The 19,040-nt window shown below is 40.8% G+C and overlaps 1 protein-coding gene across 3 annotated transcripts in view; it reads right to left on the bottom strand.

Moving 5' to 3' along the window:
* Window positions 1-19,040, bottom strand: part of LOC420562 (probable acyl coa dehydrogenase 6-like) — an 82,226-nt gene that overhangs the window by 5,140 nt on the left and 58,046 nt on the right. For all 3 annotated transcript variants that reach the window (XM_015281934.4, XM_025148439.3, XM_025148441.3), the window contains exons 5-8: window positions 17,321-17,488; window positions 11,006-11,179; window positions 3,650-3,811; window positions 3,361-3,511 (exon numbers count right to left, since the gene is read on the bottom strand). In XM_015281934.4, the coding sequence (XP_015137420.2) occupies window positions 3,361-3,511; window positions 3,650-3,811; window positions 11,006-11,179; window positions 17,321-17,488 (655 nt within the window). The remainder of the gene's footprint in view (window positions 1-3,360; window positions 3,512-3,649; window positions 3,812-11,005; window positions 11,180-17,320; window positions 17,489-19,040) is intronic.

Here is a 19,040-nt window from a genome sequence, read left to right as displayed (position 1 = left end):
GGAAAAAAGAATCAGTGTTCTCCCCATCACATCCCCCCGGGAGTAAAACCTGCAAGACCTGACAGCCGCTACAGACATTGTTTAATACTTCAAAATTATCACAGAATCATTAAGGCTGGGGAGAAAAAAAAAAAGAACAAAAAAACCCCAAACACTTTTTTAAGAGCTCCAGTCAACAAGTTCTTCCTATCTCAGCAGAAGCGTATGCAATTACACCGGGTGGTGACACACTGGAACAGGTTGCCCAAGGAGGTTGTGGATGCCCCATCCCTGGAGGCATTCAAGGCCAGGCTGGATGTGGCTCTGGGCAGCCTGGTCTGGTGGTTGGCGACCCTGCACATAGTAGGGGAGTTGAAACTTGATGATCACTGTGGTCCTTTTCAACCCAGGCTATTCTATGATTCTATGATTCAATTACTACTGAAATATTCACTAGCTGAAATTTTTTTGTTACAAAATCTGAAAAATTGCAATAGACTTGCTTCTGAAATTTTCCCTCCCTCTGGTATCTCAGCCTGGGGCTTTCATATAGACGGGAGCTTTGTTCAATAACTGATCTTTCCTAAGTCATGGTATCTTGGAGGCATTTGATGTCAGAGAGAGAAAAGCAGAAAAACAGAGCTCCAGTCTGTCTCTCTCCTCCAGAATTATAGTAGTAAGCTGAAGCCTAGAAACTCCACTCTGTTTTCTTACTTATGTGTTTCTATTAAACTCTTTGGTATTTGGGCTCAGCTCTTTATTTCCAACTCATTCTCCTTCTCAGAATCCCTACAACTGAAAATGAAACATTAAAGTACATTAAATCAGTCCAGTATAGGCACCTACGTGGTTAGACGGGTACCTTATGCCTTGTAGAGAATACTATATTTTAGAAAAGACACTTGATCTGCGAACTATTAACTACTAAAACTGACATGAATTTTGTGAATAAAGCCTTTTGGCAGGCCGTTGTGCTGGGTCTGTTTAGTATCTCCCTAGTAACGCCAATGACCAATATTCAAAGACTTAATGCACTAACCATGCATTATGCTGTGCGCTATTTGAGGATTAACAGCCTGACGCGTTACAGACTAACATTTCCTTGGAACTTTGCTTAGTATTGTGCAGGAAAAATCCTTGTACATTATGACAGGCTGTCATGCTGTGCAGTTATTGTAAGCCCTGCATGCTACTTTACAAATATCACAGTGACGTGAATGGTTACTCAGACTGCTGGACAAAAAACACAACGGCTTTAGGAAAGTTGCTGCTTTGCTTATCGTTACAGATTAACAGGATTCTAACTTGAACCTGTAATTGTTTGTTTAGGTAATGCTCTACTTCTCCCTGGTGCTCATGGTTACTCAATGAGGGAATTTTAGTGATTCACAGAAAATTTTAGGGTATAAGTATCACACTACTTTTGGCCTTATTTATAAGTGTTTTTTTTTAGAAGCAGAAAGATACGTTTCTTTAGCCAGCAGACACAGTTGATACTAATAGGAAATACTCTGGATTTCTTCTCAGGAAAAATGTGACTGTACTGAGGTGCTTAGAAACCATTCTGGAATTCACATGGAAAAACCCTGCGTGGGGTAGGAAATCTAAAGACAAGTCAAAGCCATCCAAATGCACATGACTTTGGGTCACTACATGACTACACTGGTGGCAAGTGCATTGAGACAAGTATTTGTTTTATTCAAAGTGCCTACCACAGTAGCTTTCAGCATCTGCTTCACCACGGACCATTTGTACTAATAAAGAGGTGATGACAAAGGTAAATAAGAAAAACCCTCCTATTGACAACTGGCTTTAATCCACCACTGTACAGCAGACTGTACCTTTCAGGAATCCACAAGTTGAAAAAGACTCTGATTTACCACAACGGCACTCCGTGTTCATAAAATGCTCTTAAAGGCAGAAAGAGTAACTCCTACCTCCGAGGAACACTGTGTTCTGCTACTCTGCCATTGATGGCAGAGTGGTCACTGCAGAAGGACACACTCAAGAACACAGAGCTTAGCTACTCCATTTGCTGGAAGAGAAAGTGTCTGCATTACCTACACTGTTAGACCCTATTACCTATGTTATATGTGTTAGTCATCAAAGCATGACTTGGGTGTCTGGTGTAGCGCTCTCCCACCTCTATCTCCTCAGCCAAGGACAGGAGCTAAACAGCAGAAGGTACATATCTTCTCTCTTTTGTACTAGTTTCAACAGAAAAGACTTGCCATGAAATCATTGCTAAGTTTACGTGACTTTTTAACATGCTGTTTCTACTTCTTTCAAATAGCCCTCATTACTCCAAAATAATTATATATATATATATATATATATACACATATATAAAAAAACAATCTATTATAAAGAAACAAACTTTTTACAGGTTTATTTAACATGATCTTTTCTCACTTTACACAGATACAGCATTTACCAACCTCTGGACTAATAGAACCACTACTTTGCCAACCATTAATTAGGTATTGTATTACAAGGGCTGAACTGAAACCTACTTTTGGTAGAAAAACTAAGTTCCATGTTGGTCCCCCAGCACAATATTGGATGGGGCCAGAATTTTGCTAACAGCTGCCAGGAAAATAGTTTGCTTTGAAGGAATTTTGCCTTAGAAGTAGATACACTGCAAAATTTCAAAGGCCTGGCATGGGCCTTATTTAGTTTGCAAAAAGGCTGTTTTAATGATCTAATGACTTGCTGGAAACAGTCACAGCTCTCAGATGTCTCACATGATACCTGGTGTGACTAATTACATGGGGACTGCTATTAGGAATGACTACTGCAGGCCTGTAGGCAGGACCAGTGGCATCTCTTCCTGTAGTGAAGCTTACTGCAGGAGCCCAGTGCTGAACTCCACTTTAAAACACATATTTGGAGTGGAAGTGTGGAGAAAAAAATGAAGCTGATTTTCAGTGGTCCCTCACAGTTAGGAAAAATACTGCTGTTTTGTTTTAGTTCTGTTCCTGTAATCAAGATTACAAAAAAAGAGCAGAGGAAAAAAAAATCTCGTTCATAGGCTTTGCCTTTTTTTCCTTGTCCAATTGCCTGGCAGGTGCCAGAGAACCACTAGGGAAAACACGGACTCTATTTCCTTTACCTGAAATTCAAGCTAACCTGTGGGTAGTTCAAACCACATTGTTACAGTATGGCCAACATTTGGCAAAAGAACAGTCAGCACTTGTATGGTGTGGTCAAGGATTGCAGTCTGAGCCCTAATATACATCACTGACGTGCTGTTCTGTGGAACAATACTATTCATGTAAGCCAGGGGCTGCTGGCCGTTTGATTGAGTGATCTTTTAAGAGAATATTTAAGAGGGCAAATTTGAGTAAAGAAACATCCTGGTTTCACCATTCACTTGCTTACCTGTAAAATCTGCTCACCAGAACCTCACTGGTGAATCCCATTCCTCCCCAAAACTGGAGACAGCTGTCAGTCACTTCGCGGGCCAGGCGACCTGCCTTTAGCTTAGCCATGGAAGCAAATTTGGTCACATCATTGCCTTCCACGTAGAGAGCTTAAAAGGAAAAAAGAACAGTCAGACACACACAGTCACTGACCACAGTCTGGCAACCATCTCCCCATAGTCCTTCAGCCTGACACTGTTCTTTGCACTGCAAAAAGCACATCTGAGGAGGCAGACATGGGAACTCACCAATGGTGCGGTACAGCAGTGAGCGAAGCAGCTCCACCTCGGTTGCCAGCTCTGCCAGGCGGAAATGTACGACCTGGTTCTGCAGCACAGACTGGTCAAACGCTTTTCGCTGGCGAGTGTAGTCAATGGTTTCTTGTATTATAGTTTCCAGTGGTGTCAAGACTTTAAGAATCAAAACACAGAAAAAGACATTGCTTTCTTCAGATCACAGAATGGTTTGGGTTCGAAGGGATCTTTAAGATCATCTAGTTCCAACCCTCTGCTATAGGTAGGGACACCTCCCTCTAGACCAGGTTGCTCACAGCTCCATCCAGCCTGGTCTTGAATGCTTCCAGGGAGGGGGCATCTGCAACCTCACTGGGCAACCTGTTCCAGTGCCTCACCACCCTCACAGCAAAGAATTTCTTCCTAATATCTAGTCTAAATCTACCCTCTTCCAGTTCAAAGCCATTTCCCCTCATCTCATTGCTATGTGCCCTTATAAAAAGTCCCTCCCCAGCTTTCCTGTAGGCCACCTTCAGGTACTGGAAGGCTGCTATGAGGTTCCCCTGGAGCCTTCTCTTCTCTAGGCTGAAGAGCCCCCACTCTCCCAACCTGTCCCTACAGAGGAGGTGCTCCAGCCCTCTGTTCATCTTTTTGGTTCTCCACTGGACCTGCTCCAATAGCGCTATGTCCTTTTTGTGTTGGAAGCCCCAGAACTGGACGCAGTGCTCCAGGTGGGGTCTTACGAGAGCAGAGTAGAGGGGCAGAATCACCTCCCTCGGCCTGCTGGTTATGCTTCTCTTAATGCAATCCAGTTTCACTTTCTTCTTGTTGAAAAAGACATTAGTTTTCTTTCAATATAAACATTTTTCAAAACATTATTTTTTCTAAAGTAAATCACTCCATATGCTCAGTCTGGGGTGTTATTTCAATTCTTAAAAAAGTCTGGCATTCCCTTGTACCTTGATGACATATTCCTTATCCTTATTATACCTGAGCCCCAAACTCAGAGGAGAGTGAAAGAACGTGTAAGGAGTGCAGCAAAGTCAGAGAGCACAGTGTGTAATTACACATATATAATCCTTATCCTTCATATGTCACGTGGGGCTCTTATCACAATCTTGTGGCAACTCCTGCTTTCTATGCTACCAGTGTCCTGAAGGGCAGATGCAATCCCAAGGGAAAATCTGAAGGCAGACAGTGTGCACGCTGAGCAATGCTGGAAATGGAAATTCAAGAAAGCTTTCAGGGAGTAGGTAGAAACCTATTCAGAGATCATGGAATATGATTGCATTCTGTGATCTAATCTCAACAAAGAATGGAAGGGAAAAGTATGAATCTTCATAGCGACTTTGAGTGAATCCTCAGCTGTGCTTCTAATGGAAACAGAATCAAGAGAGGACACCGCATGAAGACAGGTCAGAAATGGGAGACGCTACTTGGAAGTAAGATAATCAGTTTGCTGCAATTTTTTTAGCTACCTTAGTGCAACCCTGTTTTAAACAAGAAAAGGGAAGAGAGATATTTTACAAGGCAAACCAGCAGTCAGTGAAGGGATAGGCTTCGTCTCTTGCAGCTCAGCTAGGATAACAACAGGTGCTGAATTTGTGGGGAATTTGGTTTGGGAAGTGTGGACCCACATGTAATTGTGGCAAGCAGTAGGGAGGGTAAGGATGGAATGAGTTCACAAATACACTGTTATGAAAAGTGTTGCATTTTGTCTTTTGAAAATACTCCTATCTATGTTGACCCTCTTTTAGAACCTGAAACACAAAAATCTGGATACAAAATGCAATACAGAATTTAACCAACCCTTAGAGTACTACAGAATCCTTTTCCCCACCTACCATGGCTCTTGCAGGTACCCACGTGCAACTTCCTCACAGGAGCCTCGTGTGCTTCAGTACTCCTTTTTGCATGAATTTCAAGAACACTTCTACTTAAAATTTCATCCCTTTACAGCACTCACATATTTTCATATACATCCCCACACTGTTCGTATATGCAGACTTCGGCTCCCACCACCTGCCCCTCACCACCACCATTCACCAGCTCTTCCACAGAGCACTGCTTTTTGCATCCTGTCCCCACCATGTTGCATAAGGTGACTAGTTTTTCTTTTTCCTTTAATATTTTCCCCTCCTTACTCAACAAACTAGCATGAATGCTTATTTTGCTAAAAAAAATACTTTAAAAAACATCTTGGTTTCTTCTGTGCTAATTCTATGCTGCTGCTCTAATGTTTGTTTTCTGGACAGGAACTAATTGCTCTTCTCAGGTATGTTTCTTGTATGGAAGGAACATCCCCGTTTTCCTAAAGGATGATAAAACAATACTGTAAGACGTAAGACACTAACAGCTTTTTTTTGCTTGTACTTCTTCTGTGGTCTCCAGATTCAGAGATGCCACAGAGAGAGTGAGAAGTGTCTTGGCTCCTCTTGTTCCTTACCCCAAGCTGGGCAGCATGCAGCTGAGCCTGAGCTGCTGGGATGTAAACCAAACTGCCATTTGCAAACAAACTAAAGAGAGGAGATTTTCTCAGGACAGGTATTTAGAGCTATAAGCATAACTCTAAAATGGCAAAGCTCAACTGTGAAGCAAACACTAAAGCAATGCAGCATGTAATGAATAATCAGGACTGCCAGCAACTCTGTACAACATAGCTTGCAATACTTTGCCAGTCATATGGTAAGTACAGAGGAATGCCATTGTCAACAGTGGTATTCGTTTTCTCTCTGAACTTTCATCTGTTTGCATGCATTTGTTTTCTCTTTTGTCATACATCCTCATGTCATTCACATCCTCAGGCAAACTTGGTCCCAAGGGTTTGGGCTGACAGCACATGCAAGAAATGTTACCCTGGGACAGCACAGGGACCGTGTGGTCTACCAGGCAGCGGAGTGTTGTGAAAGCACTCACAGTTGTTCTGCAGCTGCCAATCTTTTCCTCCTACTTCCATCCAACTTCTATTACTCTACTTGAAACTTCTGCTCATTAGAAACACATTTTGATTTGTTATGTCTCCACCCAATGCAGAACAAAATGAATACATTTTTCTCAGGCAGCTGCTGATCCCTCTCTGGTGAGATGTAGAGCAAGCTCCAAGCTGAACATCTGTCTCTTACGGATGTTGGTTGCCCATGCAAAAGGATCTGTCATGCTGCTTACTGGCCGTGACTCAATGGTGCTCATAAAACTGAGGCTACAGGAGCAGAGAGAATTCATTAGAGAAGTGCCATTCTGCTCTCTCATACACTCACTGAACTCCCTCTTTGCCTCCAAGTTAAGCAATTCACAAGAAAACTGTTTGCTTTTTCACCATAGTGACATTCCCTTCCTGTGGTCGGTGTGGCAGGTCCTCAAAGTGACGGTGTTTGCTGAGTGTCACAACATGGGGGAGATACGTGGCAGCTCATCCTCAATGAAGCAGGAAACAAAGACTTTAACCAACACCTCTGACAACATGCCACTTGGAAGAAAAGATCGCACTTGTGACCCAGTTTTGCCAAGTAACATTCTTGACAAACTTGATAAAAATAAAAAGCCTTACAGGTAATTCATTTTCCATTTATGTTTTAAATTTGTTTCCCTGAAAATTCATTTTAAAAGGCAAAAAGGAAAAGAGAAGAGAAGAGAAGAGAAGAGAAGAGAAGAGAAGAGAAGAGAAGAGAAGAGAAGAGAAGAGAAGAGAAGAGAAGAGAAGAGAAGAGAAGAGAAGAGAAGAGAAGAGAAGAGAAGAGAAGAGAAGAGAAGAGAAGAGAAGAGAAGAGAAGAAAAGAAAAGAAAAGAAAAAAGAAAAGAAAAGAAAAGAAAAGAAAAGAAAAGAAAAGAAAAGAAAAGAAAAGAAAAGAAAAGAAAAGAAAAGAAAAGAAAAGAAAAGAAAAGAAAAGAAAAGAAAAGAAAAGAAAAGAAAAGAAAAGAAAAGAAAAGAAAAGAAAAGAAAAGAAAAGAAAAGAAAAGAAAAGGAAGGGAAACATCCCACACACATTCTAATATTTGGTCATGTGGAAGATAACTAATAAGCAAACGGAAGACTGAAGCATGCTAGATTTCATGCTATAGTTCATACTACCATATTTTATAAAAAGAAAAAACAACTCTCCAAGTAACAACAACAAAGAAAGAAAGAAAAGAATTGCAGCAAACTGCCTCTGCCAAGTTTTAGGGAGCAGTCAAAGCAAGCATGCCAGGATCAGTCCCTCAAGTGCTTAAAAGCAACCAATGCTTTTTGTTGTCATATGAATAGCCATGAATAGAGAATGAGAAGAAACGTTCATCTGAGGGCCAGAAATGAGGGCTAGAATGAACATGTGAAGACCTAATTACAAAATTACTGAAGGTATGCACATCGTCTGGAATATCAGAGCCTTCAGCAAAATGCTTGTGGTTGTAAAACTATTTGTAGGACTGGAAGCTTGCAGTGCCTGTAAAGTTGTGGTGTAACAAACCACATTCATCAGGCAACCAGCTCCGATGACCACTTTTTCTCTCATTTACCACAACTGATTATCTCTGAAATTGGCAATTTGACACAAGAGGTGGGCTTTGTCCTCACTCCCAGTGCTCTCCATGCATTTTACATCACATTCTCAGTGGATAAAAGTAAAATCAACTCGGGGCACAGTAAGGCCCGGTTCCCTCCTAGCAAAGACACTGTGGGATGGAGCTCCATCTCTCTTGGTCGCAGCAGGGACCAAAGATTCCCTTCCCAGATTGTTCATCATCATTCTGGAAAAAAAGGAGAATTGAGACCTGGCGTCCCACTTCCTGAAAGACTGTGCTGGCTGCCAGGCTGTTGTGCAAAGCTGGACAGTACCAAGCTGCTGGTGGTTTCAGACATGAATGATCTCACCTGCTGGACTTTGTGTTTTGATGCTGTCACTACTCGTCACTCTGCCTGGAACATGACTAACGCTGCTGGCCGCTCTGCTGCATGGGGAATATCGCTGCAGCCTAGAGCTTCTCATTGTTTTAATTTAGCCTCCAAACTGAGCATAGAAGTGCATAATTAAGTCCATACAGTCCACGTATATCTTGGTTACATTTCAGAAGGCAATGTTTCAGGCAATGTTCTTTTTGCTTTGAGGAGAAAAGAATTCTTTCTTATTCCTTTGGTGAGGCAGTACTTATGTTGACCAGTCATGCAGATGGGGAGTGGCGAAATGCAGTAACTACCCCTGAAGGTAACAAGCACAAGGTGCAGGGTGTATAAATCAAAACAAATCTTGACAAGATTTCAGTGGTGCAAAATAGTTCTGTTCTTATGTTCTCTCAAGGTGGCGCAGTAACTGCTGTTTAATAGCACTGTTATTAAATAGTGAAAGATTTCTTTTTAGATTGATGATGCTTATAGACAAATGAGACAGAAAAATACATCTGCAGAAAAACTGCCTCCTGCCAAAGGACTTGATTTTGTCTGATCTGATCTTCTGTTTCCTTCAGATTAATTCCAAACTTTGTACAACATATATGTCTGTGATAAGCAAAGAAATATGAAGTCAGATACTTGAGGTACTTCAGTGGTGGCCACCAGAAATGAATAATAGTCGCCTATGAGGCATAAGGACAGCTCTAGACCAAGGCTATTGTTGTACCACCTGCTCACAAGGGTAGAAAACTGATTTAAACTGCTCTCTTTACCAGATCTGTCACATTTCTGCCTCAGCAGGAATGTTCTTTTACTAGGGACTATCAAAACTTGCCTTTTCAAGGCCCTGAAGAAACTGATCTGGCTTTGAAGTCTGCCTTGTCGATCAGAGGCCCTCCAGAAGCCCCTTCCAGCTGGAATCCTGTAACTCTCCATGATCACTATCTGAGCACACACCTGGGCATACAGCATCCAAGCTAGAACCACAGCTGCTCTCAGCAAGTGGCCTTGGCACAGGCACCAGGCCTTCAGCACAGTGCAGACCTGAGATGGCCCGGCCTGCAGAGGCCATTGCAGCGGCACCAGAGAGCTGATCTGTGCACCTGCAGTGGCTGCTTACAGGTGATGCATAGAGATCTGGAATCAGCCCAAATTAAACACAGGGAGAAAAAAACAACAAAAAAGACAACATTGAGAAGTGCTGAAACAAAGGCTCTGTGTGTGAGAAAGAATGCCTGAATACACTCAGACAGCCAGTGCTTGGGGTCCTCAGTAGATGAGACCAACCACAGGCTCCAGGAAATATTCACCTTTTACAATCAAGTAGAAGAAGAGAGTCTTACTGCTTTCAAAACACCCTGGAGCCCTTGGTTATAGCACAGTCCTCGTTACAGCAATCCCCAATTTATGCTTTTAATGTTACACATAAAGAGTTCCTATTGCATGGATTTGAACACAGCTTCACTCCCATCCTGTTAATGTCCTGAGCAGTGTGCAAAAGCAAGGACAGTGCAGGACCACGTCTCCTTGACAGAGTCAAGGCAGCATCATCCTGTCCAGGCCTGACCTCCCACTCTTTGCTAGAGCTACCCTCATATATATTCAGGCTGAACTAAGAGGTTTTGCCCAAACCGAAGATGTTTTAACCATCTGAGCTCCAAAATATCTGGTCTGGGATCAACCCATAGCAGGGAGTCATTTTTTTTTTATTTGGTCACTGAATCAGAACATCACTTTGTACAGTTGCCAATTCCCCAGCCACACACAGGCACTAACAGTGTATGCACAGGAGTACAGAGGTTACTTACATAACCTTCTTATATCTTCAATCTTTTTAAAATGAAACAATATTTATGTTAAATTAAAGGAGCAGATGCTATGGGACAAGGGGGGAGGTTGGGAGGCTGAAAAAGGACAATCCAGGCTTGGATCTGGTTATCTGGAATATCCAGAATCTTTGAATCTCAAACGTGGATTTGGGTATGTCCTGAGTTTAGAATAACAGAAATTCTGTGATAGCAGAACTTTGGGGAAAGGAATTTGGTTTTTCATCATTATATTCAGCATATATTGAGGTAAAATGTGCATAAACAAAGTTGTAATACTGTATTTTCACAGCACTACATTCATTTTCCACAATCTAGGGTAAAGGTAAACATCCTAGTTTACCATACTACAGGAAAAGTCACAATCTTATTTCATGTTTGTGTTTTGATAGCCTTTGTACTATATTTATAGCTGACATAACGCGGTGCTGTTTTTTCTTATCAGCAGAATGTACTGAGAAAAGGAAAAAAGCAAAAGTAGCCTCTGTGAGCCTCTGCCTCACAAAATGTTTTCTTTCTGTTTCAAGTTTTCATGTAGAAAGGGAAGGTTGTCTGTAGCTATGCTATGACATTTCAAAAACAGAGGTCATAATTTACAATAAAAGGAAAGTGCTGTTAGTCATGCAGTAAGGGCGACCCATGTGTCCCTGCCAGACCCCGGTAGCACAACCGATGACTTACCAGTGGCTACTCCCCACAGCCGCTCTTCTTGGAATTGCAACATCTGATACGTAAAACCCATTCCTTCCTCACCAATTAGGTTTTTGCTAGGGACTCTTACGTCTTCAAAAAAGATCTGAGCTGTGTCCGATGACCTCATGCCCAGTTTGTCTATCTTCTTAGTAATGTGAATGCCTGAAGAAAAAAAAGAGTATTAGAAAGGCTACAAAAAAGATAAAGCCAGATGTACAAGGATAGTGTTTTTAAAAAGTGAAGTTCAGCAAGGATATAGCAAAACCTATCTTTGGGAAATCATTACAGTATTCTGGGAGGCAAAAATAAAATAGGTCACATCCCATTTCTAAGAGTTTTCTCGATTTTATTTGACAAGAAAATCAGAAATGGCAACCTTAAGGGTCTTACTTTTAATTACATCCCCAAATAATAATCGTTTACCAGTAGTAATAATCTCACATCATGTACATCTTCGAACCGTGCAATACTTATTTGCTTGTGTTTGATTTTTTGTGCACTGGAATAAAGTGTTGGAATTCAAGTTAGTAGTACTTTCTGAGTCCCTGTACTACTGTGAAACAGCAAAAAAATATTTAATAATGACAGCAGAACTGTGTTGAACTGTTACTTGAGAATTTCTACTCATGGAAATTCTCTTCTTTCCACCGCATTTATCCTCCACTTTCAAGCCTATCTTGATCTTCCCTTGTACCTACAGAAGAGTTTATAATCACACAATCTCACTTGTTCCTAGTAATAAAAGGGTTAGACTCCAATTTATAAATACAAACATCTAACAGTTCTGTATCAACTACAAGTTTTGTTAAGGCTATATATTTTATGATGGCCTGCAATTACCACCTAGTCTATTTAAATAATCAAATAAGGTTTGCAAAGATCACGATTCACTTGTTTGAGTTTCCACATGGACATCCTTTGTGAAGAGGGCTTGCTTCCCCACTGACCTCCCTGTACAGCACAGACTCTGACCCAATGTGCATCTGCCTCCTGAAGATGAACTTGACTCCTGTAAGAAAATCTTGTTATCTCCATTCAGACTTCAAAATCGCTTCAGGTTTGGCCATGTAAGACTTCAGCTATGTACTCCCACCAAGAAGTACTCCTCCCTAGTTGTTTTTTTTCCCATCAAGATTTTTTTTCCCCCACAAGCTCTTCCTTGCTTTTGCTCAGATACAAGCAAGGCTTACCACCATGCCATGACAGTTAGACAGACATCTACTGATTTTTATGTTATAGCCCTTGAAATCTTCCACCTTTACCTCCTTGTGTTCCTGGAGTTAACATGTAAAAATTCTGCATGGAGATCAACAGTGCTTTATGGTAAACTGAAGCCAACAACTAGATATGAGGATTTCTGCAGAGAGTATCAACTACATCTGCCAAGTCAATATATGTAGGAAAAAAACATCCTCTCAACATATGCATCTTCTGCAAGAAAGCAAACATTTAACTATCCACAGACATGGTATTCTAACCAGTTTTGTAGTGGGGTGGAATTCTGGTAGATTTTTAAAAAAATTTTTTTATAATCCTCTCCTGCACTCTGAAGTGGCTTAGCAGGGGTTATTCACCACACAAATTATTGAGGTCTCTTTCTGTACATATCTGTACCCTGCTATCTTTCATGACTTCACTGTGCTCTTGGAGCTCAGAAAGCAAATGGTATCCTGGGCTCCATCAGAAGAGGAGTGGCCAGCAGGAACAGGGAGGTGATTGTCCCTCTCTACTCTGCCCTTGTGAGGCCCTATCTGGAATACTGCATCCAGGTCTGGGGCCCCCACTACAAGAAGGACAGGAAGCTGTTGGAGAGGGTCCAGAGGAGGGCCACAAAGATGATCAGAGGGCTGAAGCACCTCCCCTGTGAAGACAGGCTGAGGGAGCTGGGCTTGTTCAGCCTGGAGAAGAGAAGGCTGTGGGTTGACCTCATTGCAGCCTTACAGTACCTAAAAGGGAGCCTATGAACAGGAGGAGAGCCAACTCTTTGAAAGGGCAGATAACAACAAGAGGACAAGAGGAAATGGTTTTAAGTTGAAGGAGGGAAGATTTAGGTTGGATATCAGGGGGGAAGTTCTTTACTATGAGAGTGGTGAGGTGCTGGAACAGGCTGCCCAGAGAGGTTGTGAATGCCCCATCCCTTCAAGTGTCCAAGGCCAGGTTGGATGGAACCCTGGGCAGCCTGGTCTAGTACTAAATGTGGAAGTTGGTGGCCCTGCAGCAGCAGGGGGGGTTTGGAGCTTGATGATCCTTGAGGTGCCTTCTAAACCAAGCCATTCTATGATTCTATGACTTCCATTGAGCATCTCTTTCTGAACTAGAACAGATCTCTCAGCTCCTACTGACAGGAATCCTTTAGTCTTCCAGGCAGAAGAAGTTGGCAGTCATTTATTTCAAATTCATTCTCTCCAGCAGCACTGAATAAGATTAAGGGAAGTTTAATTTCTCAGCAAAGCAGAGATGAAATACTGACACTATTTCAAAGCACCAAGCCTGCTCTCAGAAGAAGGTCCAGGTATACTTCACACCTTCCACCCAAGGCCACTCTATTGGCCAATCTAAAAACAGATTATGTGTTAGGAATATTTGCTTTGATAGGTGTTCAATGGAGGGAGAAAATCAGGGCAGCTGTATAAAAATCCTTGACTCTTGCATTGAAAATTACCCAGCAATTTGCATCTAGTCATGCCAGAAAAGCATCTGTGATTTGTTTCTGTATTAAAATCAGAGCTACACAAACACACTCTGAAACCATCTACATGTCCAAATGATTTCTGGAACATCTTTTCCTGCTGGAACGTTACTGCTTGCTTTCTTTGAGAGTCTCAGATGTTTTGGTCCACTTCCAGCCATATGCTCCCTCCCCTATGAAGACGCAGTTATGTTCTTGTTACTGGGATGTTTATTAAGGACTCTGCTGGAAAAAGTGCTACTGCTGGCAGTTCTCTGTATTGCTAAGTCAATCCTACTGTGGGCTTCCCCAGGCCCACATAAGGTAACAGCTATTGAAGGAAATTCATATAGCTTTGATTAGAGGAGCTAAATGTATTAATGGCTTCTACTTATCCTTCTTACCAATTGGATTGTGTGTTCATCTTTCCTGAATCCAGCAGCACTTCTTGTTTGTTGTGCCTTTCCAGTTTCACTTGCTCTTCGATTATTTCATGAATCGCCTTCAGAAGAAGGCCAATCTTCATCAGACCCACGTAGTGCCCTCTCTGTTGCTAGCATATGCTTTACATTTTCTCTTTGAATACACCAACACATAATCATCTCTCTACCTATGAAATGGACACTGAAATCTTCCTTTATTTAATTATTTTCATTCTTTTCAGAAGCGCTATATAATAAAAACTACCACCACCAGCAGCAATCATCTGCCCAAATAATTCCCAGAGTGTGTCTGTATTAAATGAATCACAGGCTATCTGAAAACACACATATCTCAACCTAGGAAGGCCAAGTGCTTGCCTTTCTAAAAAAAAAAATATCACTCTAACAAAGCCATTTGTGCTTCTTGTACCAGTATCATTGAGATGGATTGCTCTTTCTCTTCCTGGGACAGTTCTTCCCAAGTGTCTTTGATTTTTCATTTTCTCTCACTTCTGCAGCCTTCTGACAATCTCTTTTTATTTCTTTTAGTCTATCTAGACAGAAAGTAGTCACTATCTCCTGCCAACATTTAGTACTGTTACAAACAGAAAGAGACATTTTAAATTGCAACTTGAGAAACATGCTTTTTTTTCCTTTCCTGGAAGTTCTCTTCTTTATTATCCTCTGTGCAATCCACTAAGTGCTATTTGATGACCCAAAGGAGAAACCAGTGCACAACTACAACCCAGATGGGGGCTGCAAGCCATTTGTCTATATATCTAACATGGACATTCTATACTTTGCCAGAGTCTTTTTTCATCACATGAGAAAGAGTTCAAACTTAGTAGTGTGAGGAGTGTTTACCTGCCTGATGTGAGTACCTACTGTGAATCCACACCAGTTACCCAAATTCCCTTTATGAGAGGTTTTCAGCAATGGTTGTGAAATCTAGGCCATTATTTTCTTCAAACCAGAACAGACACTGTACAAACCTACAACTAGAAGTTAATCACATTTTGTATCTCCAGTAACTACCCCCTGTTGAAGCCAATAATTCACTTCAGATTTTTTTTCTTACATCACATTATGTATGAAACAGTTATGTTTTTATGAAAAGCACAGGACTCCTATCTCCTCCAAACAGCTAGCATGGAACGAGTTACCTCTGTGCCTCGAACCCTGTCTTTCCCCTGCCACACATCCTGGTGACTGCAGCAGTTAGTCAGACATAATACGCTTGTTCTCCACTGTGGTTGCTCCTGAGTGTTGTCATACATGTGTCTACAGATGCATGATAGTGCATCTTTCTGATGTCATCCAGACACTTCCTGTACAGTCTTGGTCTGCTGCCCTCTAAAGATAACAATCTTTGGCAGACACACATCCTTAGGATGTATCAAAGCAGCTGGAGCTTCCTCCTCACATCTGTGTCAATTGGCAGCCTTGTTCATACTTTTCCTCTTTGTATCCCACCCACTGAGCACAATCATTTCTGATGTAGCCCACCCACTGAGCACAATCAACTGTCTCCGTATTTCATTTCAAAAGGTCACCAGTCTTGGTACGGTGACCTTTCTGGAGGTCCATATCCATGTCACACAAGATGGAAACCATATAAACTTTGAGGAGCGTAATTTATATTTCAAGGAAGATTTTTACATCTCTGAACATCAACTTCAGCTGACTTGCAATTTTTCTCCTCAAAATCTGTTTACCCTAGGCAAGTCTGTATATAGGTTGTGTGGCTAACAACAACCCCATAAAGCTACAATGATTCATATGTCTTTCTGCAATAAGCAAAGTACCGGAAAACCAAGACAATTTCTGAATATTTGATCCACCTGTAACAGTATGTTGGTATTGAATTCAGAGAAGCAGTATCACATATGCATTCTGACTCTTTCATGAAAAATCACGAGGACTTTATGCAGATGGCTGATAAGTAAGGTCATCTGGAAATTCAGGGAGATCGTGGCTCTGAGTTACCACATTAATTCATCACTTATTGATAAGGCCAGAGTCAGCAAGTGAGTCAGCTGCAGTCAGTCTCCTGTGTGTTCTCATTCCAAGCCGCCTTTGCATGAGCAGCGGTTTAGAAAGTCACAGCCCACTAGCTTCAATCCTAAAGCAATTTGCTTGCTCTGACTTACTCCATATTCAAATTCACTTAGAAGAAATTATCTTAAGATGCTCTCACCACTCTTTTGTAACACTGGAGACCTGAGATTTTGTTCTCAGTCTGATCCCAGAAATATACATATGGACATTCACTTCACTGCCATTGTGCTTTCTCTACATGTTAAAAGCTGATAATGACACATTTTGCTATAAAATACTGCAAACCGAAAGAACAAAAACACCATACATTAATATTTTATTGCCACCACCATCATATTTGTGATGCCAGTTTAAAGATTTGAACTTCCTAAAAATCACCAGGTCTTTTTAAAAGAGAGAATTTGTTAAAGAACACAAAACAAAATAAAACTGTGTTTCATTGAATTAACTAAACAACGTGTTTAACAACGAAACCAAAAATGATTTGAAACCTTTAAAAAGTGTAATAACTGCTCAAAATTAAATTTCAATGGGTAGAAAATTGAGAATAATATGTTATTTTGAGGACTGTTTGCATCTACAAGTCTTTTTGTAAAAGACTTGTACATGCAAGTCTTTGTAAAAGACTTGGTTTTGAAAACCAAGATAAAAGTTCTGTGGAATTTATTAAAGACTAAAAGATAATGCATGTTGTTATTCTCAAAAAAAAAAAAAAGAAAAAAGAAAAGAAAATTAAAAAAAAGATTGGCTCTATTTTGAATGATTTCTTTAAAGCATTAATTTTCTCCTTGGCAGTAACTTAATCTATCAATTCTCAGAAAATGTTATGAAATAATCCCCTGCTAATGTATCTGAAAAGCTTTTCTAAATTTATTTCTGACAAAAAGAATTTTCCTCATAATTTGGTTTGGGAGTCCCAAGCTGAAGTCTGCAAAATATTTAATTTCCTTCTCATTTGCTCATCCTCTTCCTTTTTTGTGGAAGTATGAGTACAAATGCATTTCAGAATTGTCTTTATATGACAATGAAACACTTAATTTAAAGGAGCATTAATGGATGTTGTCTCTTATCTTAAACACCTTTCCTTCCTGTAACGTGCACGCACAAAAGCATGAATAGAATCAGCTCAGAAGGAAGAGAGTTGCATGTCATTACCAGGTAGATTCATTGGGAGACATATGAGAGATTTATTTTGATGCGGATGCCCTTCGCTTGTATTTGCCAGCAGGCACATCCAGTCCGCTTGGCACCCAGATGTAGTCCACATCTTACCACCATTTATGACATATTCATCACCTTTTCTCACAGCTGTTGTCTTGATACCTATTCAAAACAAAGGAAATGAAGAGTTACTCTCGTGAAAGAAGAATAAGTTGTTTCCTGTGTGACTGGCCAGGTGATTCCCTTGCTCTCGGACAACCAATTTTCACTCCTCACTTCATTGTCCTCTAGGCCACAAAAGGCAGGCCCACCTGGTGAGTCTCTTTGAAGATGCCCCAGGGAAAGCAGACCACTTCTCTCACCCTCCTTTAGTTGGAATCTTCATCCCAGGGGATGAAAGCAGAAAGCTCTCCATAACTAAATTCAGTCACAGAAAAATCAGGCCAGAAATATTTTAGGCTGGGATGATCTATTACACATTTCTGTCACTGTATGCATTAGTCACTGAGAAGGCCGTTAATTTCAAAGTCCCAACTTAAACAAACATAAGCTCCAATATCTGCGTATGCCTAAGGATATACACACACGCACTTCCTGTGTGGTTTAGGTCAGAATGGAGTAATAAATTCAAAGTTATTAAGTCTATAAAAGGTGGAGTTTAAATGTTAAGATTGTCTGTACAACAAAAAGTTCTAAGCACCTGCTACCCCATGGTGTAGAAAAAATATGTTATTTTCATTTATGAGTATTCACATCACTGCAAGCAGCCCTAAATGCAACAGCAGGAGTGAAACATTAGTTACTGGTTAAGCTCCAGCAGAATTTCCCAAGAGCTATCTTCTTTTCCCTGAACTTGAATTTCTTCCACTGAAACCCCAACCGAAGAAGGCTCTGCAACAGATATCCTGCTGCAAGTTCCTGATGGTAAAAAAGAACCCAGGTACATTCCCAATAGCACTTGTATTACGAGACTATAATGTACATAAGAGGCTATATTAAACTTGGAGTGTAAGAGTCAGGCACAAAGTGTAGCATGCAGCCACATTTAAGACAGCTGGTTATACTTTAATGCACACCCACCCTGATCTGCACATGAACCTTCTTCCCAAATGTCCTAAACTCAAAACAAATTGATAACAGGCACGTGATCTTCATTTGCAGGATCAAACTCATGACTACCCGGAGCTATGGTCTGCACAGCTGAAAAGATTTGTTAATGTAAAAATGGGGAAAAAAAGTGGCTGAAAAGTATGTAATCATGTAAGATAAGGAACTTGTGGATATAGCTGTGGATAAATAAACTTACAAAAGTGTAACATTGAACAGCAAGAGATAATACTAATGTGGATAAAAACAGCAATTTATGCCAAATCTGTCCAAAGGACACATTGTAGAATCTGAATAATAATGAAGGCCAACAAAGCGAAGGAATCCAGGACACTGATCTCAGTAACACGTGGACATACACTTGACAATCATACAAGGAGACTAAACAACATGTCAAGGATGCGAAAGAGCTGTGACGAGACACATGGTACAAGTAGCGTAAAAAGGATGGGTAAATACACAGCAATTTACATCATACAACCCTTTGTTATGAAACAACTACTAAAAAGATTAGATTGAAGTTGTCTGGAAGGTCTACGGAAGAACACTGAGCACTATAATGCTATCACAAATATAAACAGTATTTGCAAGCATGGCAACACAAGAG

Source organism: Gallus gallus, chromosome 2, assembly GCF_016699485.2.
Source record: "Gallus gallus isolate bGalGal1 chromosome 2, bGalGal1.mat.broiler.GRCg7b, whole genome shotgun sequence".
NCBI lineage: Eukaryota > Metazoa > Chordata > Aves > Galliformes > Phasianidae > Gallus > Gallus gallus.
The sequence above is the reverse complement of the archived record's forward strand: the minus strand, read 5'-3'. Positions and strand labels throughout refer to the sequence as shown.